The sequence below is a fragment of the Brassica napus genome, chromosome A3 (genome assembly GCF_020379485.1).
Source record: "Brassica napus cultivar Da-Ae chromosome A3, Da-Ae, whole genome shotgun sequence".
Taxonomy (NCBI): domain Eukaryota; kingdom Viridiplantae; phylum Streptophyta; class Magnoliopsida; order Brassicales; family Brassicaceae; genus Brassica; species Brassica napus.
Genome location: NC_063436.1, coordinates 1,510,878 through 1,534,263, shown reverse-complemented (window position 1 = coordinate 1,534,263; position 23,386 = coordinate 1,510,878). Strand labels below are relative to the sequence as shown.

Genomic DNA, 23,386 nt, shown 5'->3' with positions numbered 1-23,386 from the left:
CAAGATTTAAAATATGATATTATATCCGCGTATCTACACATGTTAAGTGTTGTTGAGTTGCCTCAAACTCGAATTGCTTATCTTCTTAAATGTCACTTTAGAGTAAATTATCCTTAAGTGGTTTATATATATGAGCTGATTTCAGTCTTGCCTTTTTAATAAACTTAAAAAAAAATCTGATTAGAGAGAGAATTTGATTTGTTTGGGAAGTCTGATCAGAAGAAAAGTTAACTTGATCAAAAATCTGATCTGAAAAAAAAATAAGTTTTATAGAAATTTAAAGTCTTTGAAAGTTACGAGAGTTTGAGTAAGTATGAGGGCTAATACACAATATACAAAACTCTACAAATTTAAAGTTTTCTGGACATTACTAGAGATTGAATAAAGTATAAGGGTAAGTTCGCAATAAACAAAACCTAAAATTGCGGGTTAAACGCACGGTCTCGTGAGAGACGAGAACCAAAGATTAAACTCATTTGTCTAAAATCAACCAGCAACACAAGCAAGCAACGAAGGAGAGAAAGGAAGAAGAGAGACGGTGCAGAAGCCCCCAAATTACTCTGCCATTTTCACTTTCCGACACAAGGGTTTTGCTCATCCGTGCTCTGCTTCACTTTCAATCGGTAAAAGCTCCGTCCTTTATTTAATCTCTGTTTCATTTTAGGGCTCCATTGGTTTGTTCTGGTGATACCAATTCAAGATTTGGTAAATTAAGGTTTAATTTTGTCTGTAGGAGCAGTGAATTTGCAATTGGTTCGTGGAATCTAAGGAGTGATGAGTGGTGTTCCTAAGAGATCTCACGAAGAGGGTGCTTCTTCATCAGCCAAGTACCCTCACGAGGATTCAGGATCTTCTTACCCTAACAAATCAACTCATCCCCTTCCCGTTACTCCACCACCTCCTCAGGCTCACCACCACCCTCAACAACAACAGCCTCACCTTCACTCCATTCCTCATCCCCATTCTCACCAACCACCACTTGCTTCTGCTGCTGCTTCTGCTCCTTCTCCTGGTTACGAGGTGGAGTCAAGAACCGTCAAGGGTCCGAGAAGTGAGCCTAGAGATGGAGGAGGAGAGAGACGCTCTCCTCTCCACGGCGTCTATCGCTCTCCCTCCCTGCCGGTGACTGGTTCTTCGAGCGATCCTCATTTGACTCACCCCCCTGTGACGTTGGAGTCGAGAGATGGTGCTAAGGTTGAGAGCAGAGATAACAGGAGTGATGGGAGAGAGAGAGAGATACATGGTGAGGGTAAGAGGGAGATTCATGGTCCCAAGGGTGAGAGAGATGCTAAGTTTGAGAGTAATCCCGGAAGCTATTCTAGGAGTGATGGGAGAGGGATATACGGTGAGACGAAGAGGGAGGTTCAAGGTCCCAAGAGTGACAGGGACGCTAAGCCTGAGCGTCTAGGGGATGATTTTAGTGGGAAGGGTCATACAAGGGAGAATCAGAGTTACAATGACCAGAAGGGTGAGGTTAAGATGGAGAAGGAGGGGCATGCTCACTTGCCTTGGAAGGAGCAGAAGGATTATCATAGAGGGAAGAGAGCTGAAGGCTCAACCGCAAATGTGGAGCCGTGGGTTGTATCACGTGGTAATAACCCTCAAGGGTCAACGGAGGTTGGGGTTAAAGATTTATCAGCGCCTGTGGAGGGAGCGCATTTAGAAGGGCTTGGAGAAAACAAGGTCGATGCAAAAGGAGAAGATAGGTTCAAGGACAAAGACAAGAAGAGAAAAGATTTGAAGCATAGAGAGTGGGGGGACAGAGACAAGGATAGAAGTGAGCGCAGAGGGTCTGTGCCTTTTGGTAGTGTAACGAGCGAACCGAGAGAGATTGGAAGAGAGACAGAGAAGTGGGAACGAGAGAGGATGGAGCAGAACGATCGAGAAAGGAATAAGGAGAAGGAGAAGGAGAAAGATCATGTGAAAAGAGAGCCACGGACTGGTGGTACTGAGAAAGAGGCTTCGCAGAACGAGAAAGAGTTGGGAGAAGCATCTTCCAAGCCTGCAGAACAGGAACACGCGGCACCTGAGCAGAAGAAGCTGAACGAACCGGAGGGAGATGAAAGAGAGTCAAAGGACAAAAGGAGAGAGAGGGAGGGTGACTCTGAAGCCGAAAGAGCTGAGAAGCGCAGCAGAGTCGGTGAAAAGGAATCTGAAGATGGGTGTTTGGAGGGTGAAGGAGGTGCAGAGAGGGATAAGGATGCCTTCAACTGTGGAGTTCAGCAACGGAAGAGAATGCTGAGACCGAGAGGCAGCCCACAGACCACTAACCGCGACCGTGTCCGTTCACGGAGTCAGGACAACGAAGGGTACGTCTCGCTGCCTCTCATTTCTTAGCTAAATCCTTTAAAATTTCTTAGCATTTAGAGAGACATGCCAAGATTTGTTGAAGTTTGAAATTTGAAATTGAACCTATTTAGTCAAATATGCCGGTGATAGATATTATACGATAAAACCTTATTGTTGGAAATATCTTATTACCATTATTGTTTTTTTGACTTAAAAGAAAACTTTGCATCCATAGTTGTACTTTGTAGTGTCACTTGTCTCTTTAAATTTAAATTTGATTTTTTTTTTCTCTGGATATTCTTCTCTACCGCCTCTCTTTCACTGTGTTAAGAATATTTTGGCCTGCATTTATTTTTTTATCATGTAAGTAATTGGCTAAGTCCTCAACTTTTTTTCAGTCACTAATCTGGCATTTAATGTAATCATTTATGTTTGATTGTGTTTCTTTTGCAGGGTACAAGGTAATGATTCGTTACAATATCTTCTGAGAAAGGATCCTTTTGCACTGCGTGGAGAACAAAAAGAAATCGGTTAAACTGGCATTTGATTTTACATGTGCATTGATAATGGTCTTTAGGTTGCAGTTCGTTACTCTCACCCTAAAATGTCAAATATAGAATTCAAAAAGTCGGTTCATCCTCAATGCTATTTCAGATTTGGGTTCCTTGAAGTTGCTTATACCTCTGCATTTTTCGTGATCTAGGGTCTTGGTCTAATAAACATATATCAAGTGTCTGCTACTTTTATCTCACTACTTTAAACTCTTTGTAATTATGGGAAACATAATTTGGTTAGAGCGTCAGCTTATTGAACTATGTTATGCTGATGATCCAGGCAAACCAGAGGTGCCGGTTGTTGTTTACAAAGTTGGGGAATGTATGCAAGAACTGATTAAGCTGTGGAAGGAATATGAATCATCACACCCTGATAAAAGTGGCGATTTCGCAAGTAATGGTCCCACTCTTGAAGTTCGGATCCCAGCTGAGCATGTTACTGCTACTAATCGCCAAGTAAGACGAAAATACATACAAAACTCTCTCATAATCTTTATCTTTTTTTTCCTTAAGATGACTGACATGATGATAGTTTCTCATATAGCCATAGTTCTAATCTTATCTATGTTTAAGCTCAATGAAACAAGGCTCTTTAGAGCATCCCATGTTTGTTGCCTTCTGAGACCTTTGGCTTGTGTTTGTGCAGGTAAGAGGTGGCCAGCTATGGGGAACAGATATATACACAGATGATTCCGACCTTGTTGCTGGTACGTGTCTTAAAGAATCTTTGTAGTTGATTCCTTGGTTCGGTCCTGACATCACACTGACTCTGGTCTACTTGTCGTCTAGTTCTCATGCATACCGGTTACTGTCGTCCCACTGCTTCCCCTCCTCCGCCTACGATGCAAGAGTTGCGTGCAACCATCCGAGTCTTGCCGTCACAAGAATGTTGGTTATCTTTCCTGTATCTACTTTTATTCCCTTCTTATTGACCTTATCCATGTTTATGAGCAAAACGATATAATATACTGAGTTTATCTCTGTTTCATATCAAGAGACTAATTTTAACAAACTTTTTAATTGTTAGACTACACTTCCAAGCTGAGGAACAATGTCCGCTCTCGAGCATGGGGAGCTGGAATCGGATGCAGTTACAGAGTTGAGCGGTGCTATATACTGAAGGTAATTTGACATCTGTTCGTTATTTGTCCTCTTTGTTTCCCTGACAATCTTTTCCCAGTCAGTTTGTGCATAATATCTAGTTTAGAAAGCGAATAATGAATTACTTATGAAGTTTATGATGTTATGATTCCAGAAAGGAGGTGGTACGATTGAACTTGAACCCTCTCTTACCCACTCCTCAACTGTTGAGCCAACACTTGCACCAATGGCTGTTGAGAGATCCATGACCACCAGAGCTGCAGCTTCGGTAATTTAGTTTTAGTTTCATCTCTCTTAAAATTTGATCAATCTGATTGCACTATTGTTGATTGCAATCTTTCAACACTGTTGGATTATAACATATGGCATATCTGCTCACATAGTTTGCTCATATTTCACATCTTTCAAGCACTAATGAATTGTTTATTGTTTTTGCAGAATGCTCTGCGGCAACAAAGGTTTGTTCGAGAAGTAACAATACAATACAACCTCTGCAATGAACCTTGGTAACTCTCTAGAAATTTCGGTTAAATGCTTAAAAGAAATATTCAGAATTTTCTAAAATTTCCATGTATCTTTATCACCTAAAAGGAATCAGATGCAAGATCAGTTTTACTCACACATGGATTTACTTTTTTTGCAGGATCAAATATAGCATAAGCATTGTCGCTGATAAGGGTCTCAAGAAGCCTCTCTTCACCTCTGCCCGTTTGAAGAAAGGAGAGGTTTTGTACCTAGAAACACATTCATGCAGGTATTCAAAGTCATATGTTTTTATGGACATTAATGAAATATATAGATGCTGAATCTAACCTTTGTCTGCAAATAGGTATGAGCTCTGTTTCGCTGGAGAGAAGACTATGAAAGCATTCCAAGCCTCGCAACAACAACACTCATCACAAGAAGCTATGGAGATCGATAACAACAATAACAACAAGTCACAGAACCATCTTCCTTCAAACGGTGACAAAACAGAATCAGACAACAGTATAATCGACGTTTTCCGTTGGTCTCGATGTAAGAAACCTCTCCCTCAGAAGCTTATGCGGTCTATCGGGTTTCCACTCCCACCAGATCATGTCGAGGTCAAACTTTTTTATTTCGATTCTGACTCTTGTTGCACTAAATTTCTTTTATTATAAAAACAGTTGTGATTGGTTTTGGAATTGACAACAGGTGTTGGAGGAGAATCTTGATTGGGAAGATGTACAGTGGTCACAAACTGGTGTTTGGATTGCTGGAAAAGAGTACACACTTGCTCGCGTTCACTTCTTGGCTCCCAATTAAAATTAAAGCTTACATGGTTTGCCTTCTTAATTTTAATTACAAAAACTACCTTTAATGTGTCTGTCTTTGTTTGATCTTATCTATTGTTAAGACTTAAGAGATAATGGTTCCCTTTGAGTTGTATTGTGTTCTTGTTCCTGTTTTTTTTTTTTGTAAACTTTTCAAGTCAAAAGATTTAGTTGTTAATTTTGTAATAAAGATAACCAATCCATTTGGATTTTGCTTCTTGCTTCTCAATCTTATTTGTGGTGGATTCTTATTGTAATTAGCTTAATTAATCATCTCAAGTCGACAAATTAAAAAGCTTTCTAGAAAAAAAAATCAGGGTTTATTTGATTTTGCATAAAATTTGACGTCAAAAACATAAATAGTTGAAAGAGTTGAGAGAGTAATGAAAAGAAAACAAAACTGAGGGACGACCAAATCATTCTCTTTCTTTTCTTCTCTCTCTCTATTTCTTCCGACCGAACACAAGCAAAGCTTCTTCGATCTTCCTCGTACTGTCTTCGTTTTTAAATGTAAGTTCTGTCTTAAATGTCGTTTTCGAAGGTTTGTTTTGATCTCTAAACCCCTAATTATCGCAAACCCTCAGCTTCTTGTTCAAATTGAGATGCTTTAGCTAAGGTTCTATAATTGATTGAGATTATTAGTTGCGTGAAAGTTTGTTTCTTTTAATGTGTTGTTTGCATGTTGAAGAATGTCTGGTGATGATGATGAACCTTCTTATGGCTCTGGAGACGAAGTAAACATCACTGATGGACACAACAAGCGTATCCCTCCAGCAACACCTTCTTCTGCTGCCTCTGGACCAACTCGCAAGAGAAGCCGCAAGGCATGTGGCGATGCCATAGTCGAAGCCATGCTTGAAATCGCAGCAGCTTCCAAAATGAGAGCGGCGGCTTTGGCTAACAACGGAGACAGATTCTCGATCAGCAAATGCATCAGAGCGCTTGATGACTTGCAAGGTGTTGATCAGCAAACCTACTTTGTTGCTTTGGATCTGTTTGAGAACCCGAGTTCACGGGAGATTTTCATCTCTTTGAAGTATGAGAAACGGTTGAAGTGGCTACAGGGGAAGTGTAGAGCTTTGTAGTTTTCTGTTGCAAGTTCTTAGTACTTATGGTGAAATGATGTCATTGATCTTCTTCACTTGCTTATATATGAAGATGTATCACTGGTGGAAATCAATTGAATTGTTTTCTTAGACTATCTCTTTAGTATTGTAAAGCTGGAAAGGCCAAATAAAGAGAGCGCACCAATGTTATTTACCAAAAGCTCATTTGTTAAACAAGAAGCTAATCTTTGTAGGCTGATGAGTTTCAGAAACATTTACCTTCTTAGTAAATAATCTGAGGGTGAGTACAATTGTATCTCTTGAGCTGCCAATTACAAAATTAAACAGAAGATTGGCTGCTTAGTACAAGAAACTGAAAGCTTCCAAATGAAGACTTGGAACGCAGTTTTAAAAAAAAACTCAACACACAAGCAAAATATTCTGTCTTTTGTGTTGGTCTACTTGAGCTCACTCAAAAGAATGATAGATACTAGTAGTATCATACTAGCATCGTTATCCACGCCATTAGTACCAATAATCACAAAATCCGCAGGCTGATCATAACCTAAAACTCTAAAAGACAGAAATATCAAAGCATTTGTTCATTCATCACAGTTTGTTTACCTCCAAGTACATATGCTAACATTCTACTCCCTCTGTTTTTTTTATGGTAAGTAGTTTAAGTAAAATTTGTTTGTTTTTAAAATATAAGTAAGTTTCATAATTTTATGAATTTTTAGTTTTATTGGGTATAGTGTAACCAATCAAATAATATCTACTTATTTATGATTGGTTTAACTACACCTAATTTATATATCAAATGCTATTTTTGAAAAATTAATAACTTTCTTAATATTTGTGCATTTATCTAAAACTATCTACGTAAAACAGAGGGAGTAATAAACTAGTGTTAAAAAGTTATATTATTGTTTTAATTATTTTTGTAAACATTTAATATTTTTAATTGTTTTTTTTTTATTTTGGCGCTGTAATTGGTAGTTGGCGGATATAACAAAGTAGCTAACCAAACCAGAGTCTCTTCTGTACACACTGTTCAAATCTTCACCATTTTTGCCCACACAACCAAAAAAATCTCTCAAGACAAAATGATTCATCATTGCTCCATCACGAAACCCACTTTCTCAGTTTCGATCTCTACCAACAAGCATCGTCGTTCCACTATCAACTTAGGTTTCAGAATCCGATGCGAATCCGGGGATGTCTCGTCCTCGTCCTCGATGCGGACCAATGCGTTGTCCTTGTCGTCGGAGATGGAAGGTTCCTCCCTGAAGAAGAATCTGATGGAGTCTGAAGTGAAAAAGAGCGAGCTTTACCCAGGAGGAGTGCCAAAGATGGGTCCTTTCACAGGGAGAGATCCGAATGTGAAGAAGCCTGCTTGGCTGAGGCAAAAGGCACCGCAGGGAGAGAGGTTTCAGGAGGTGAAGGAGTCGTTGACTCGTCTTAAGCTCAACACTGTTTGTGAGGAAGCTCAGTGTCCTAATATAGGCGAGGTTTGTAGTTTTCAAGTGTGTTTTGGTTTATAGAGTTGATTGATTAGTAACGTAGCTTCTAATCATATAATCATTGGTCTAGAGTTTGTGGTTTTGGTGTTAGAAAGAAGAAAAAGGTTAAGACTTTAAAGTGTTTCTTTTTTGTTAAGATTGTTAAAGTAGCTTTTGATGTGTAGTGTTGGAATGGAGGTGGTGATGGTATAGCAACTGCAACCATCATGGTTCTTGGTGATACTTGTACCCGTGGGTGTAGGTTTTGTGCAGTTAAAACCAGTAGAAATCCTCCTCCTCCTGATCCATTGGAACCAGAGAACACTGCCAAGGCTATAACCAGTTGGGGGTGAGTGTCTTTTATTTGATTCTCAATTTGATTGATATGTTTATATCATCTTTTAGCTTATTTTGTGATATTGGGAAGAGCTGTATCTTTAATTGGATAGAGGAGAGGTGAAAACTAGGAAACAGTGTTATTGCAGTTTCAATAGTCATTTTTTTTGCATACAATGATGGGAAAGTTAGGTTATTGAAGTCTTATATGTCTTAGTGAATTAGTGTAATATATGATATGCTCTCTTGGCCTTTTCTTTGTTTGCAGTGTAGACTACATAGTCATTACCAGCGTAGACCGTGACGATCTACCTGATGGTGGAAGTGGACATTTTGCACAGACTGTTCAAGCCATGAAGGTTAGTCTAATTGTTTATGCATTTAATACTAAGTAAGTAGTTATAGGTTGAGAGTTATGTTCCATGATCTCTTAAAAGTACTGTTTTGTCTATTTCTAGAATTATGGTTTAAAGAGTGTCTATGTAATGAAAATATTCAAGAGTTTCAAAAGTGAATTTTTGTTCTAATCTCTGTAGAGACTTAAGCCGGATATAATGATAGAGTGCTTAACATCTGATTTCCGTGGAGACTTGGAGGCTGTGGACTCTCTTGTACACTCAGGATTAGATGTTTTTGCTCACAACGTCGAGACTGTGAAGAGGCTCCAGCGACTTGTGAGGGATCCTAGGGCTGGGTGAGTATACTTGTTACACAATCAGTTACTTCCGCATTTGGTAAAAATGAGAGACAGTACATAGTTTTTTATGCATCTCTCTCATTGTACTAAATGTGGAGAATGGCAGATATGAGCAGAGCATGTCGGTGTTGAAACACGCAAAGATCAGCAAACCTGGAATGATCACAAAGACCTCCATAATGCTTGGTCTTGGAGAAACAGACGAAGAGATAAAGCAAACAATGGCTGATTTGAGAGCTATAGATGTTGACATTCTAACACTTGGTCAGTATCTACAGGTAAAATACTTAACACTTCAGACATCATTTGTAGGATTCCTGTTTCAAACAGAGAGAGATACCAAATTCCTATTTGTTTTGATTCCACAATTCAGCCAACTCCATTGCATCTGACTGTGAAAGAGTATGTGACACCTGAGAAGTTTGATTTCTGGAAAACATACGGAGAATCAATTGGATTTCGCTATGTTGCAAGTGGTCCACTGGTAAAAAGCCACACAAACTAAGCTCTTACTATTCAATCTCTTACAAAATATATTTTGATCTACAAATTTGCTAAGAACCATGAATGTGATTTGGATATTTTTGTTTATGTTTTGCAGGTGAGATCTTCATACAGAGCAGGAGAACTTTTTGTCAAGACAATGGTGAAAGAAAGCCATGCTAAATCTTTGTCTTAGTATCAACAATTGGCTTACTATCTAAATGCCAAAACATGAAAGCTGAGACTCAACAACACAAAGCCTTCCCTACTTCATCTTTTTTATGTCTTCTTGTTCACTTCATTTATTTTGGTGATTTACACATACAATAACCACTGTGGATATATATATATATATAATTAATTTTGTTTTTATTTTATTTTCTGAAGATATTTACTAGCCCTTTTTAAATAGCCCTTCTTATTTTAAATAACCACTAGGGAATTTCTCTATTTACTATGGCTGTGAAAGTATGTCACTTTCAGAGTAAAAAATAAAGGAGAAAAATCAGTTACTCTTATTTTCTCTTATTTACTTTGAAAATTTTCCAATTAAGTAGAAATCATTTTCTTCCTGAGAAAAGTAAAAATACACAAACAAATTTACTCCAAGTTAAACAAAACAAAATATATTTACTATTTTATTCTCTCGTTTTTCACTTTTCTTTTTAATTTCTCAATCACTTTCTATAGCATACCCTCTCCAGGCCACAAGTTCCTCATCCCTTGAATCCTTGAGAGTGTTTTTAAGTCTCAAATAGTGACACGTGTCACCTTCCTTTTTTATCCAAATATAATGAGACTTTATACATTTAAAAATCTAATAATTAACAGAACTGAAAGACTCTCACTTTCCTTCGTCAGATACTCTCTCCTGCGGAGATGACTAGCGGTTTCGCGCTGTCGCCGGCGATTATCGCCGCCGTTCGTTCTCCGGCATCGCAAGACTGTCTCTTTTCTGCTTCTGTTAATGGACGCAAAGCTTCTTCTTCTTCTTCTTCATTATCTTCTTCTTACGGTCGAAGCAAATGCGCCTTCTCAATCTCGCGGAAGAATCCAAGATCGAAGAAGATTCGCTGCGATGTTTCCGTGAAATCGGACGCTGATCTCACGTCGTTGGAGACGGAGGAAGACGAGAAGGCGAAGGAGAAGATCGGGGCTAGAATTAGGGTTACGGCGCCGTTGAAGGTGTACCACGTGGTTCGAGTTCCGGAGGTGGAGCTGATGGGAATGGAAGGTTCGATCAAAGACTACGTCGTTTTGTGGAAAGGGAAGAGGATCTCGGCTAACCTGCCGTTTAAGGTGCAGTTCGTGAAAGAGATCGAAGGTCGTGGTCCTGTTAAGTTCTTCGCGCATCTCAAGGAGGACGAGTTCGAGTTGATTGATGATGGGCCGTGATTGTATCGGAAAAGGGGAAAGCTTTCATCTTGATGCTAAAAGAGAACAAACTTTGTTGTGAATGGGGTTTGTATGTACTTTTGTGTATACATTTAGCATATTATATACATAACATTTCACCAGTTCTTGAGTCCTTCTTGTTCCTGATTTGATTTGGCACATTGAGATAATAGTGTAGGGTACGTACGTTCCTCTTTTGTTGGAGAAGCTAAAAGCTGTATCTTGATTTTGAATCAAAAGGGTAAAGTTCAAGCTGAGTTTGCATTTGATGGGGGGGTTTGCTTCAAGTCAAAATCTTTGGAATAGAGTATATCTTACTTGGAAATATATCATTCATTGGGAGTGTGAAGTAGAAGTAGCATATAGGGTCCTGTGTTGATGACTCTTATGCTGACATTTATATGACCCTTATGCTGCAATTCGTTGTTCTAGTTTAGGACAAACTCCATAAGCTGAAACGGAAAGGAATGGCAGGAACTGTGCAATGAAGAGCAGTTGATGTTTAGTTCTTTGTAGCAAGGCTTATTCTTTTCAAGAGGCATGAATGTGAATGTTAAGCAGTTTTAAATGTCGTTGTGGATGGCTCCTTTGTTGTAGTCATGACTACAGAATTCGAAAATCAGCAGTCTTATTTTTCCAACTTAGCTTTCTTTCAGCTGGGCTATGGTTCGGTTTACTATCCATATAAACAACCAAACAGTTTGATACGATTTTGATTGGATAAGTTCGCTTAACCGGTTTGAACCAGTCCGACAATTATGAGCTTCAGTGCGAATGTGAAAATGGCAGGAGACTTTATACTCAACTTTGAGCTTTGTTGTTTACAGAAACACAGAATAGAATCGAAGGAAACAGAAATGTACAAAAGTAATATCTTATCCCTCTCCCTTCCCTGTCTGAATCTTGTTTTCTCTCCCTTCCTTGTGTCTCAGAGACAACCATTTTCTCTCCACAAGCGTAATCTTCCCTCTCTGTTGGCTGTCTCTGCTAATTCCGACAACGTCGCCGGTAAAAATGACGGCGGGATGTCGGAAGCGAAGAAAGGGTCGGGAACTACGGCGAGAGGAAGGAGATTACTCAAAGTTAGAGAGGAGAAGAGAAAACGCGACTACGATCGTCTCCACGATTACCCATCTTGGGCCAAGTACTTGTTCCTTCCTCCTTCACTCCAAAGTGTTTGTCTTTTTGCTTATGTGGCGAGAAAGTTTGAACCTTTGGGTGAAATTTGTATGGAAACAGGGTACTTGAGAATGCTTGTAAAGATGACGAAGAGCTTCGAGCTGTTCTTGGTGATAGCATAGGCAACCCTGAGCTCATGAGAAAGAAGGTTTGCTCTCCTTTATAGTGTCTTTGTTAATGAAGATTTGGAATACATGTTCAGATATTTATGTGTTTGTTTATTATTGATTGTTAAGTTGGACATGAGTTGTTTACTATTTTGTTCAGGTAGAAGAAAGGGTAAGGAAGAAGGGAAAAGATTTCCAGAAGCAGAAGACTGGCTCTGTGCTCTCTTTCAAAGTTAGCTTCAGAGAGTGAGAATCTTCTCTTTTTTCCATTTCTTCCCTTTGTTGTCTGCATTTCACAACATAAGGCTACTTGGGACTAATATTCTTGTATTGATATCTGCAGTTTCAATCCTGTTGACTCCTTCATATGGTTTGAGCTCTATGGTTCACCTTCAGATCGAGATGTTGATCTTATTGGAAGTGTAAGACTTAAGAAGTTGATCTTCTTCTTACTCTGATGACTCAATGCTTCTTCCTTTAGACCATAATGAAACTTGACTTTGCTAACAGGTTATACAGGCATGGTATGTTATGGGGCGATTGGGCGCTTTCAATACATCTAACCTACAGGTCTGTTCATCATCTTCTCTGTTTCTTCTCCTCATGTATCACGCTTCCCTCTTAATGATATAAACCTTATGCTTGCAGCTAGCAAACTCATCTATGGAATATGATCCTCTCTACGACGCAGAGAAGGGCTTCAAAGTGATGCCTTCATCCTTCCATGACATCAGCGACGTTGAATTTCAGGACAACTGGGGTCGTGTCTGGTAATCAACTTTTCCCACATTTTTGTTCTTGTGCAGACAATCTCCTTACAACCTGTGTACTTAGTATGAATTTTACTTGCAGGGTTGATCTTGGTACTTCTGATATCTTCGCCCTGGATGTGCTTCTCAACAGTTTGACAGTTATGAGTTCAGAGTAAGTAACTCAAGAAAGCTTCTTTGGGTCTTTGTTGATGCCTTCTCTGTTGCTGACAACTGTAATTTTTTGTAATATGAAACTACAGGTACTTGGGCATTCAGCAAGTAGTATTTGGTGGTAAACGAATGGGAGACTGGGAAGAGGGGATGACAAATCCTGATTTTGGTTACAAGTACTTCAAGATTTGATGGATCTTCTGAAAACAGTTTTGTTTAATATATAGGCTTTTTCTTTTGTGCTCTAGAAAACATAATAATTAAATAATGAAATGATTAAGCTAGATCAATACACAACAGCCGAAATGGCTTTTCTTTACACACAAAGTTGGCTTGAAACCAAGACAGCATTGCAGAGATTCTGCTTCCGCAATGCACAGCCACACGTAAAACTCGAGCGTTAGTTAAGTCTTCCGTAGACTCTTTTGGTTAGCTTGGTAGAATTAGCTTATGTTTTTGTTATAAACACCACACTGGAACACTTCAACCAAATCCACATTCAAACCGTAGGGAGCATCATGATGAAACTTCTTGGAATATTAAATTGAGTTCATGGATAGTCTTTGCCACTAATCCTCCTCTTCTGCATAGACACAAAGAGATGCATGTTTATAAGACATAAGACTTGAAGAGAGAAGCAACCATTGTAAGAAAACTCACCTTTCTAAAGAGGGAAGGCAAGCCTTGATTTTTTCGAGTTCAACAAAGCAACGACTGTACCGCTCCATCCTGGATAGCAAGAAACATGTTGCAGTTGCAAAAGAGAGTAAAATGCTATCGAAAATGACAGAAGATAGAGACAAACCTTTGCTCAGCCTCGATATCTACACCAACAGATGATGGAGCTGACAGCGACGAGTAAATTTGTGACCCATACATTCTTACCAGTTTAAGCAGCAAGTCTAGGCAGACACTCAAATGTCTACAGCGTAAAGACATGAAACAGCATTTAGAAACAAAAAAGTACATTGACCATGTTATTGTTTTCTTCAGAGTGAATTGCTTACCTATCCATGTTACTCCCTAAAAGAGCTGACATAAGGGGAAGAAGAGAGGTACAAGTATCCAGTGTCAATATCTCAGCTCTCTCAGTGATTATAACCAATACATCCGCAACGACCTGTACAATATGATTAAATGAGAGTTATACTGGTACTTATATACATGAATTAGATAGGGAACAAACAGAAGTTGCTTACAGCATTATCAGCCATCTTCTCCATTGAACTTATCGAGTTTTTAACATCGTTTCTTTCCCAATATCTTCGGACAACCTGCAGATATGGTGAAATTCTTTAGAGGATAAACAACGTTTATGGAAAATGTTACAGCTTGCATGTTACTTAGGACAGAACCAAAAGCTTTAACATAATTTGTGCTTTCCTAATATTACCTGTAACTTAGCCAAACGAGACTGCATAGAGCTGACAAATTGATCGTGCTGTCCCATCACCTCTGCAGCTTTATCTTCTTCACTATCAGAAGTGATTCCTTCATCAACTGGCACATGGTTTCCTCTCTGATTGAGCTGTATGAAAGGATCATTATCTTTGTAGGAACACGAGCAGCAACATGATTAGATGAGATGTTGGGAACTAGCAATTACCATATTGGAAGGGCGAATGTTTGATGTAGTCATATTCCCACCAGAAGAACTCGAAACATGACCACCCTCCGAGTTGAAAACTCTTCCTCTTCTTTCCCTATATTGAGCGAGGGAATGCAGTCTTCCTAGTATGTCAAAGGCATAGCTAATGAGAATCTACTGATACGTAGATGAAAAAGGAAAATAAAAAATAAAAGGATGTCTCCAAATAGTTACCTCCTCTTCGACTTTCAAGAGGACTTTGATCTCTATTTCCACTAAAGCTATTCAAGTCAGCAGCTGAAATAAAGAGTTCGTTAGCTTAGAACTAAGAACAGCATCCAGAAAACTCAACACTGCTGTCTATAATTTAGAAGGACAAACTAAACATGTTGTACTAAAAACAACACGTATACATAAAGACGGTTCTCCACATTTAAGATGCCAAGAAAGAAACATATCAAATGCAATTCATAACTGCTCTCAAGGAAACGAAGACTGGAAAGGAGCTGAAACATACAGTTTTCGTCGTGATTTCTTGGAGGTGATCTCAGCAAAGATCTTGAATTAAACCTTCCAAATCCTCTGTATCTGTTGTCTTTACTTTTTCTCTCAGCTGTATCCCATGTGCCACTTTCTTCACTAGTAAATGCATCTCCGTCTTGTAACTTGCTTGGTTCTGTAGGATGAGAGTGAGACCTTTCAAGAGGCGAATCAGTTGGTAGATCCGGCTCGTTTCTGATGCTCGACAGCCTTCTAGAATCAGCCGCCTTGGACTGCAACGAATATGGCATAGTTCTTCCAATAATGTCAAGTTCTGCTCTGGATTCAACTGCCTGCTCAATCACTGGGTCCGTTCTGGGGACAATTACAGGGGAAAAATCCCCTTTCTTGACTATTGGAAGATTTGCCTTGAAGTTATTCCTCGTTGAGGATGCAGCAGTAGAGACAACCGTAGAGACACCAGAAGATACTTTTGGAGAACTCGTTGATGTGACCCTACGAGGAGAGCCTGATGTACTTCCTGTGGCTTCAGCAAACAGCAGACAAACCAAGAAAATGTGATTTCATTTAATAAGCAGCAATGGGCTATAAGAGGAGACAGAAAAAAAAGAAGAAAGTAAAACATACATGACGAGGTTAATGACTCTTTAACTGCGTCTGAGCTATGAGTAACTGACAGCCTTCCAAGAGGCTTTGGTTCCTTTATTAAAGGATCTGAACTTTGAGATACTGATGACCTTCCAGTAGACTTTGTTTCCTTTGGGGAAGGATCCAGGTTCTGAGGAACTGATAATCTTCCATGAGACTTTGTTTCTTTCGATGAAGGATTCACTTTCTGGGAACCATTTCTTAGCATAACCTTTGAGCTGTTATCATTCAGAACTGGTTGATCCCTGCCTGAGCTCGATATTCTCTCTTGATGAAAATTTGACTGAGTGGCGCCTCCACTCATAGGCTCAGTACGCTGAGAATGTCATTAAGAGGGGTTAGAGATAAATAAATAAAACTATAACAAATCATGCAGGGAGAAACAGAGATATACCGAGAGGTCTACAACCCACACGCCTACACAGTTTTGATTATATGAGCAACCTAGAAGCTTTCCCTCGTGAACGTTCATATCTGATAAGTTTGACCAGCCAACATCGACTCCATCGTGACACCTTATTGGCTCCCATGAGAAAATCTACAATTTGCATGGAGGAGGTTAGTAAAGAAAAGGACAGCAAAAATGTACATTAAAAATGTAAAGAAGTAAAATTAAGTGGTTAATCCTGAAGAAATTACCTTGAGACTTTCATGCAATCCACAAAGCACACTCTTTCCATCTGGATTAAAGGTCAAGCAACGAACCCCAGTAGTCTAAGAAAAGGAGATTATTAGAAAAGTTGAATGAAAGATTGAATACCAGTAGTAAAGACAAGACATGCTACCTCAGTTCCACCAGAACCAATAAGCTCGAATGTTTCAAGGTCCCAGAATTTTACAGTCTTATCAGCTGAACCTATTACCACAGGCGGTCATAACATGGTGATAAATATTTGGCACTAGAAAATCTGAGAACAGTGTTACAAATTTTCCCTAGAAATGGTGATACAGACCTGTTGCCAGCAGAAACTCATGGGGGTGAAAATCTAAACTCTGAATTTGCCCTTCATGGCTCTTGAACTCATGCAACAGTTTTCCAGCTGTCAAATCCCAGACCTTAAGAAGGCAATCCATATATCAGATCCACCGTTAAGAGAGAAGGCAAAAGTTGCAGATAATTTGGTTTTCAAGATAGCTTAAATATACAGTAAGCAATACTGTGATTATAAAACAAAGGTATAATACTAAAGATAAGATACATATTAAGAAAGTAAAGCAGCTACAAACCTTGACAACATTGTCTTCTCCTCCAGATACAACCCAACGACCATCTGGGGTGAATCTGAGTACATTGACACCTCGAGTGTGGCCCTTGTAAGTATGGATGCAGCCCTTCTTCCTTATATCCCATATCTTAAGATTCGTGTCTCGAGACCCAGAAGCGAAAAACTCCCCAAACGGGTGAAAGTTTACTGATATGCAATTCGACCTGTGACCAGTGAGAGTCCTGACAACTACTCACAGATGCATCCAAAACAGTGTATTCAGTATTGTATAAGAGCCCGGTGTAGCTAACCAACAGAAACTACTAAAACTTACTCTTTGCCTCCTCGAGATCCCAAAGCTTGATCGTACCACTAGCAGCTCCTGCTGCTACTAATCCTTCTGAAGCATCAAATGTTACTGAATCAACCCCGCTCGTGTGCCCTTGCAAGCTCTGATCACAAACATCCACAAGTAGACACTCAGACAGAAAATCTCCCAAACTGCTTTACTACACTATGTCACATTTTGTCCTAACACAAACTCAGATATCATAATCAACCGAGAGACATTCCTTACTAAAAGCATAAACATCCACAAGCAAACACTTAGCAATCTTACAAACTGCTCTACTACATTATGTCTTAACACACGTCTCATTGTGTCCTAACAGTAACTCATAAAATCATAATCAACCGAGAAGCACTCCACAATAAAAGCAGTGGAGGAAGAAGTGAGAAAGAACTGACCAGAATGGCATTGGGCTTACCAATAGCCCAAAGATTGACCTTGTGATCTTCCCCACCTGTTACTAACTTCCTAGATGACTTCCTCCCAATCTTAAGACAGTTCACAGCAGCCGAATGTGCCACAAACTCCTCTTTATCACACAAAGTCAAGGCTAAGCAATACTCTCACATGATGAGACACGTGGCAAAAGAAAGGAACTTTAATAGTCATTTAAGTTCAGTCACGCAGCTAACGATGAAAAATCATAATTTAAATCACAGATAAAAGCTAAGAAGTGCGTACAGATCTCGTGAACCAGCAGCAGATCCAAGCACGGCACTTTAGTTAATCAAATGATTCACAACACAAAGAAGCTTCTAAATTTGAGTAATTAAAGAAACATAAACAAGGATACGGAGCTTGTAAGCGCGCTTGGTGGTCATGGCGGATACGAAACCTTTACAACGACGAACATTCACAAATGCATGAGCTTCGAATCACCTTAAAGATCTCAGCTTTCTCGACGGCTAAATCGAAATCTGGAATTGATTGGAGGAGAATGCAGGTTTGAAGAAGAAGAAGAAGAAGAGTATCGTGCAGTAAACGTCGCTGTTCGCTTTACGAAAAAGATTTAAAATTTTGCTAAATAAAAGGAGTTGTTAGGATGAGTTGTATTTTCAAAGTGTTTATCTTTCTTTCTGATGGCGAAGTGAGAGAGAAGAAGAAGAAGAGAGATGTGTGAATGAGACAACAGAGAGAAAGGAAGCTGCTTTTTTATTTATTTTCTCTTATTCAAATTCCTAATCATTTTAGATTTTCACAAAAAAAAAAATTAAAAATTACAGAATCGATTTACTAGAACTGTTAACCGCCAGAATATCACATACGGTTCATAGTTTTTAATTTACTTTTTAGTAAAATAAATCATAATTGTAATCCAATCTACTAGTTCCAGTTAAATATTTTGGCTTAAATTAGTTATGATATTAAAAAAAAAATTAAAACTTAGTTCCTAAATTTTTGATAAAATTTAGTATTTAGGTTTATTATCATTTACATAGGCCAATCTAAAAACTAAAATTTACTCATTTTGATGCAAATCTATTTAGGTCTCGAGAACCAGAAGCTAAAATTTATTGGACAAATCTAAGTTTGTTTTCTTTTGGTAAAAGGACAAATCTAAGTTATTTGTGACAAACTGACAATAGGCCAATAGTAGTACTTTATCTCTTACTTGAATTCAAAATATACCTTCATAACATAAAACATTATTACTAGGGGTGGGCACTTTACCCGATATCCGAAGTGGCACCCGAACCCGATCCGAAAAAACCGAACCGAAATCCGAACCGAAGTAGCAAAATACCCGAACGGGTATTGAATAAGGAGAGATTGGATACCCGAACCCGAACGGATAATACCCGAACCCGAATGGATATCCGAAGATAACCGAACATATGTATAATTAACCTTATGTTTCTAGTTTATATCTCTCATTTTATATAAAATATTTATATTGATACTACACATAATTTAAGTTCATATGATATACATATAATTCCGGAAAAAATGATTTGCTACTCACTTAAAATGCATGTCAAGTTTTTATTTCAAAAATTAACAAAAAGTTATATCCAAAATTAAAAAAAAAAATAACTAAATTAGTGCTTTTTTAGTTTTAAAATGTTATGTCCAAATCTATTAACCATTCAATCTATTAAAAATAAAAAATTAGTTAACTAAAAGTTATATTTTTAAATACAATAAACTTGAGAAATGAAAATTTTAATATTTTTTTTCAAAATCTAAATATCCAAACCTGATCCGAAATAACCGAATTCAAACTAAAAATACCCGAACCCGATCCGAAGTACAGAAATACCCGAACGGGTTCTAGACCTCTATACCGAAATACCCAAAAATCCGAAATACCCGACCCGAACCCGAACGGGTACCCGAACGCCCACCCCTGATTATTACAGTATAATAATTTCCTTTTTTGAGATGCCATAGTACACTTATCTTAAAGTTATACTTTGTATCAAAATGAGTATTGTAGTTTCGGGAATATTAATAAGTTAATGTTTGTGTTTGTTTAGATTCGGTTGACATTTAAAAATAAAATAATACTACTACTACAGTAGTAGTTAATTGCATTTGAAATTCTTGTCGGTGCTCAGCGCAATTATTAGTTGGTGATTGTCGTTTAGAGAAGAAAGCGATGATTGGTTTAGTTTGGTTTCATGATCGGTTTGTGTCCAACCTTAAAACCGAAATAATTGACCGATCGATAACATTAAAAGACAAGAATAAATGAAATTAAATGCAATCGATTAATCTCAGGTATTAAATGTTATAAATGACATTATTATTTGAACCAATCTTTGCGTTTACAAGAAGAGAAAAGGTAAACACATCATTACACATATAAATCAAAAGGGTCCGATGCAAAGAAATGGACTATGAAAACGATTTAAAATTCGTAAACTTTTTAAGAAAACTTGGAAACTATCGAAACGTACTTTCTCAAAAAAAAAAAAAAACATAACGAAACGTAGAAAATAAAGGGGATGGACTTAGCCGATGTAGATGTGAATCTTGAGGGCTAGGAGGAAGACGCAGGCAAGGGAGAAGTAGAGAAGAGAATGGACGATAACGGAGACAGCACTTGTCTGAAAATTACCAAACTCAACGTATCTTTGTCGTCCTGGCAACTGAAACAGAAGTCCTGGCGTGAGCATCACGAAGAGTATCACCGTCACTAGAATCGGACCCCAATCAGACGACATCTTCTTGTTTTTTTTTTATCTCTGTTGAACGATGATGAAGATGATGCTTGTGTAAACGTATACGATCGTAGAGAAATGTGAGAGTGGTTATATAGTATAGGAGATAGATTAGAGGAATGTGAAGAAGGTGGGTCGGAGAGTTGGTTCATGAAGTCACAGTGGATTCTCTCTTTATTGAAGGTTTTCTTGTGAATCAGGTTTCGACTTTTTGGGGAATAGTGTAATGTTTATTACAATGTACAAAGTATCTAAAATACTTGAAGTTGTATATGTTTTCTTATATTAATTTTGGATTTTTAGAGTATTCGAAGTTTCAGGTTCCATTTGAATAGTGATGAATGTATGTGTATAGGTTATAACTTTTGTTTACTATAGATTCTACGATTAAATTTAATTTCTATGACATTTTTTTGTAAACCTTCAAAACCTATATTTCTCTTATATTAAAGTGGTGGTCATTCTTTTCAACATGCATGCATATCCCGTCCGGCCTTGAGTGAAAGTGATACATCAACAAGATTCAAAACCCTTCAATGAAAATCTATTTACAGGGAAAGAAATATAATCTATACTATACTAAAAGGGGATATAAGACATGGAGAGGGTGTCCACATATGATAGAAAAATCAACCAATCAGAGAACCCGAAATTGCCATGTCATCTCATTTATTTTTCGTAAAAAATAAAAAAAACAATGTGAAGGTGAGAATCGAACCCGGGTTGGTATGATATATATATAGGACAGTTACCACTAAGCCATTGACACTTTCTTGGACACATATAAAGAACCACTAAGTATATAATCACAAACTTTTATGTACATTTACAATAATATGAATTCAACTTTCAAGACTCCGATACTTTGTTTTGTAAAAAAAAAAAAAAGTAAGTGGCTAAGTTAATATATTCTTATAAAGTGTGAGAACGTTGACAAGTATGAAAAAGCATAGATTTTTGTTTTCGTGACAAAGTTAAGAATTTTGTAAAAGTAAGTTTAACATATAAATTTTCGTGACAAATATGAAAAAGCATAGATTTTTGTAAAATTTTGACAAAACAACTCAAAACATACTTCTCTAATGTCTTAATAAAATATTATTTAAGGGTGTAATAATTAAATATATTAATTCAATAAATTTTGTAATTTATAGACAAAACAATAACACAACAAATTTTGAAACATTTGTTTAACCTATCGATTTTTTTTCATGAGAATCCAACTAAACAAGATAAAAAAAAATTAGATTTACAAATATTTAATTACCATTTTATTCAAGTTTGATTAATTTCAAATTGTCATAATGTATCTTTTTGAAGTTACAAATATGAAAAAGCATAGATTTTTGTACAATTTGACAAAACAACTCAAAACATATTTTTCTAATGTCTTAATAAAATATTATTTAAGGATGCAATAATTAAATATATTAATTCAATAAATTTTATAATTTATAGACAAAACAATACCACAACAAATTTTGAAACATTTGTTTAACCAATCGATTTTTTTTTCATGAGAATCCAACTAAACAATTAGATTTACAAATATTTAATTACCATTTTATTCAATTTTGATTCATTTCAAATTGTAATAATGTATCTTTTTGAATTTACAAAAAAATAATGTTCTTTCTTTATTACACTAGCATTGTATATAGATTCTATATACACAAAATAAATATAATATAACAACATAAGCTTGCTTTCCCCGATTCATATGAAAACTTTTTAAGTTATCCACCAAAGCAAATTAATTAAATCAATGAAATTGTTAAAATACAGCAAATTAATATATAATTTTATTTTAAATTAAATTATTTAAAAAGTGTATTTTCGTTAAAACAAAATAATAAATAAGTAAAACTGATTTGATGGTAATTTTTATGATATATATACATATATATATATATATATATATATATATATATATATATATATATATATATATATATATATATATATATATATATATATATATATATATATATATGGGATTTTTGCAAAATTGACCTACAACTTAAAGTCAAACACAAAACTAACCTCCCTTTTTTTTGAAAATTGATTTTGCCCTATTCACCCCACAAGTTCAAATAATTTACGAAAATGCCATCAATTTTTTTTTTTTTTTTTTTCGAAAATGACATTTTTACTCTCTCACCCTCATCATCTTCAAGTAATTACAAGATTGCCATTGTCATCAATACCACAACCACCATGAACAACCAATTTGAAGCTCTTAATGCTCCCAAAATCGATTTACCCTTCTTCTTTTTCCATTCTTGTGAACTAAACACAACATATCTCTCACTTTCTCTCAACAATGAGCTAAAAAAAACCAAGATTTTGATTCTAAAATTTTTATGGTTCATAGAGTCATAGAAGCTAACGATTATGGGTGGGTGACTTTCGTTTGTGATTCTGTGGGCTTGGAGAAGCCTTATGTATGCTAAGGAACTTATCTCACCAATTTAAGGTATGACATCGAGTTTTTTTCCAGATCTGTTCGTCAGACGACTTACTTGGGAAGTCGTCTGGCTGTAGACGACTTACCTTTCAGTCGTCTGGCTGTAGACGACTTACCTGGAAGTCGTCTGGTCAACGCAGAGGTTATTTTTGCAATTGACTTTGAAATCTGTAACCTGAGACGACTGAAAGTTAAGTCGTCTACTATTGTTTGGTTTCAAAAAAAATTCCAAAGAACCTAGACGACTTACATTTCAGTCGTCATAGGTTAGTTTTGCATTTGACTGGATAATTTCAGAAGTTTGACTTCCCAGACGACTTACATTTCAGTCGTCTGGCAAAAATTAAAATAATAATATTTTTTAAAAGTAGACGACTTAAAGTTAAGTCGTCATAGGTTAGTTTTGCAATTGAAAAAAAAAACTTCACGATTTAATTATACACAGACGACTTATAATTCAGTCGTCCACCAGACGACTTAATTGTAAGTCGTCCAGGACTTTTTTCCGAGATTCTGGTCAAACCTCGTAAATCCTGGACGACTTACATTTCAGTCGT

At 37.1% G+C, this 23,386-nt stretch overlaps 6 protein-coding genes across 8 annotated transcripts; 4 read left to right on the top strand and 2 right to left on the bottom strand.

The window, feature by feature from the left end:
• Positions 1-415: 415 nt before the first annotated feature.
• LOC106384967 (neurofilament heavy polypeptide) lies at positions 416-5,448 on the top strand. 2 transcript variants are annotated; one of them, XM_013824895.3, is made up of 12 exons: positions 416-623; positions 734-2,309; positions 2,743-2,750; positions 3,124-3,299; positions 3,490-3,550; positions 3,633-3,731; positions 3,871-3,965; positions 4,099-4,212; positions 4,383-4,450; positions 4,588-4,698; positions 4,774-5,029; positions 5,121-5,448. In XM_013824895.3, exons 2-12 carry the CDS (start codon positions 775-777, stop codon positions 5,229-5,231), a joined length of 2,634 nt encoding a protein of 877 aa, XP_013680349.2. In that variant the 5' UTR covers positions 416-623; positions 734-774; the 3' UTR covers positions 5,232-5,448. The 2 variants fall into 2 exon arrangements, with proteins under 2 accessions (XP_013680349.2, XP_013680348.2); XM_013824894.3 differs by having other exon boundaries at positions 418-623; positions 740-2,309.
• A 229-nt stretch (positions 5,449-5,677) lies between these two features.
• Positions 5,678-6,440, top strand: LOC125574996. Its single transcript, XM_048769114.1, has 2 exons — positions 5,678-5,780; positions 5,928-6,440. Exon 2 carries the CDS (start codon positions 5,929-5,931, stop codon positions 6,322-6,324), a length of 396 nt encoding a protein of 131 aa, XP_048625071.1. The 5' UTR covers positions 5,678-5,780; position 5,928; the 3' UTR covers positions 6,325-6,440.
• Positions 6,441-7,314: 874 nt separating this feature from the next.
• Positions 7,315-10,820, top strand: LOC106380534 (lipoyl synthase, chloroplastic). Of its 2 annotated transcripts, none has more exons than XM_048769100.1 (7): positions 7,315-7,796; positions 7,973-8,136; positions 8,392-8,482; positions 8,660-8,817; positions 8,927-9,098; positions 9,194-9,304; positions 9,422-9,680. In XM_048769100.1, the coding sequence occupies exons 1-7, from the start codon at positions 7,392-7,394 to the stop codon at positions 9,497-9,499; spliced, it is 1,179 nt and encodes a 392-aa protein (XP_048625057.1). In that variant the 5' UTR covers positions 7,315-7,391; the 3' UTR covers positions 9,500-9,680. The 2 variants fall into 2 exon arrangements, with proteins under 2 accessions (XP_048625057.1, XP_048625061.1); XM_048769104.1 differs by lacking the exon at positions 9,422-9,680 and adding an exon at positions 10,183-10,820 and having other exon boundaries at positions 7,318-7,796.
• Positions 10,821-11,490: 670 nt separating this feature from the next.
• LOC125593100 lies at positions 11,491-13,199 on the top strand. The gene is made up of 8 exons (XM_048769108.1): positions 11,491-11,842; positions 11,938-12,025; positions 12,145-12,230; positions 12,328-12,406; positions 12,495-12,554; positions 12,633-12,754; positions 12,837-12,908; positions 12,997-13,199. The coding sequence occupies exons 1-8, from the start codon at positions 11,556-11,558 to the stop codon at positions 13,097-13,099; spliced, it is 897 nt and encodes a 298-aa protein (XP_048625065.1). The 5' UTR covers positions 11,491-11,555; the 3' UTR covers positions 13,100-13,199.
• On the bottom strand, positions 13,104-18,526 carry LOC111214757 (katanin p80 WD40 repeat-containing subunit B1 homolog KTN80.3-like). The gene is made up of 18 exons (XM_048769096.1): positions 17,992-18,526; positions 17,597-17,727; positions 17,184-17,301; positions 16,872-17,098; positions 16,598-16,700; positions 16,430-16,500; positions 16,284-16,358; positions 16,039-16,182; positions 15,624-15,960; positions 15,013-15,522; positions 14,730-14,792; positions 14,514-14,638; positions 14,301-14,435; positions 14,107-14,181; positions 13,915-14,027; positions 13,713-13,829; positions 13,568-13,636; positions 13,104-13,490 (listed from the first exon to the last, which is right to left on the bottom strand). The coding sequence occupies exons 1-18, from the start codon at positions 18,017-18,019 to the stop codon at positions 13,424-13,426; spliced, it is 2,508 nt and encodes an 835-aa protein (XP_048625053.1). The 5' UTR covers positions 18,020-18,526; the 3' UTR covers positions 13,104-13,423.
• A 1,362-nt stretch (positions 18,527-19,888) lies between these two features.
• LOC111214537 lies at positions 19,889-20,945 on the bottom strand. Its single transcript, XM_022717478.2, has one exon. It carries the CDS (start codon positions 20,363-20,365, stop codon positions 20,153-20,155), a length of 213 nt encoding a protein of 70 aa, XP_022573199.1. The 5' UTR covers positions 20,366-20,945; the 3' UTR covers positions 19,889-20,152.
• Between the last annotated feature and the right edge of the window lie 2,441 nt (positions 20,946-23,386).

What these genes read in the sequence shown, in the direction of transcription:
- LOC106384967 (XM_013824895.3), top strand. Translation starts at nt 775, where the DNA reads ATGAGTGGTGTTCCTAAGAGATCTCACGAAGAGGGTGCTTCTTCATCA. An exon ending in AACCTCTGCAATGAACCTTG is followed by an intron (nt 4,451 to 4,587) that starts GTAACTCTCTAG and finishes CTTTTTTTGCAG; the next exon opens with GATCAAATATAGCATAAGCA. An exon ending in TCCCACCAGATCATGTCGAG is followed by an intron (nt 5,030 to 5,120) that starts GTCAAACTTTTT and finishes AATTGACAACAG; the next exon opens with GTGTTGGAGGAGAATCTTGA.
- LOC125574996 (XM_048769114.1), top strand. Translation starts at nt 5,929, where the DNA reads ATGTCTGGTGATGATGATGAACCTTCTTATGGCTCTGGAGACGAAGTA.
- LOC106380534 (XM_048769104.1), top strand. Translation starts at nt 7,392, where the DNA reads ATGATTCATCATTGCTCCATCACGAAACCCACTTTCTCAGTTTCGATC. An exon ending in AAGGCTATAACCAGTTGGGG is followed by an intron (nt 8,137 to 8,391) that starts GTGAGTGTCTTT and finishes CTTTGTTTGCAG; the next exon opens with TGTAGACTACATAGTCATTA. An exon ending in GTGAGGGATCCTAGGGCTGG is followed by an intron (nt 8,818 to 8,926) that starts GTGAGTATACTT and finishes GGAGAATGGCAG; the next exon opens with ATATGAGCAGAGCATGTCGG.
- LOC125593100 (XM_048769108.1), top strand. Translation starts at nt 11,556, where the DNA reads ATGTACAAAAGTAATATCTTATCCCTCTCCCTTCCCTGTCTGAATCTT. An exon ending in TTCAAAGTTAGCTTCAGAGA is followed by an intron (nt 12,231 to 12,327) that starts GTGAGAATCTTC and finishes TGATATCTGCAG; the next exon opens with TTTCAATCCTGTTGACTCCT. An exon ending in ATGTTGATCTTATTGGAAGT is followed by an intron (nt 12,407 to 12,494) that starts GTAAGACTTAAG and finishes CTTTGCTAACAG; the next exon opens with GTTATACAGGCATGGTATGT.
- LOC111214757 (XM_048769096.1), bottom strand. Translation starts at nt 18,019, where the DNA reads ATGACCACCAAGCGCGCTTACAAGCTCC. An exon ending in TGTGGGTTGTAGACCTCTCG is followed by an intron (nt 15,961 to 16,038) that starts GTATATCTCTGT and finishes TGACATTCTCAG; the next exon opens with CGTACTGAGCCTATGAGTGG. An exon ending in ACATTCGCCCTTCCAATATG is followed by an intron (nt 14,436 to 14,513) that starts GTAATTGCTAGT and finishes CCTTTCATACAG; the next exon opens with CTCAATCAGAGAGGAAACCA.
- LOC111214537 (XM_022717478.2), bottom strand. Translation starts at nt 20,365, where the DNA reads ATGTCGTCTGATTGGGGTCCGATTCTAGTGACGGTGATACTCTTCGTG.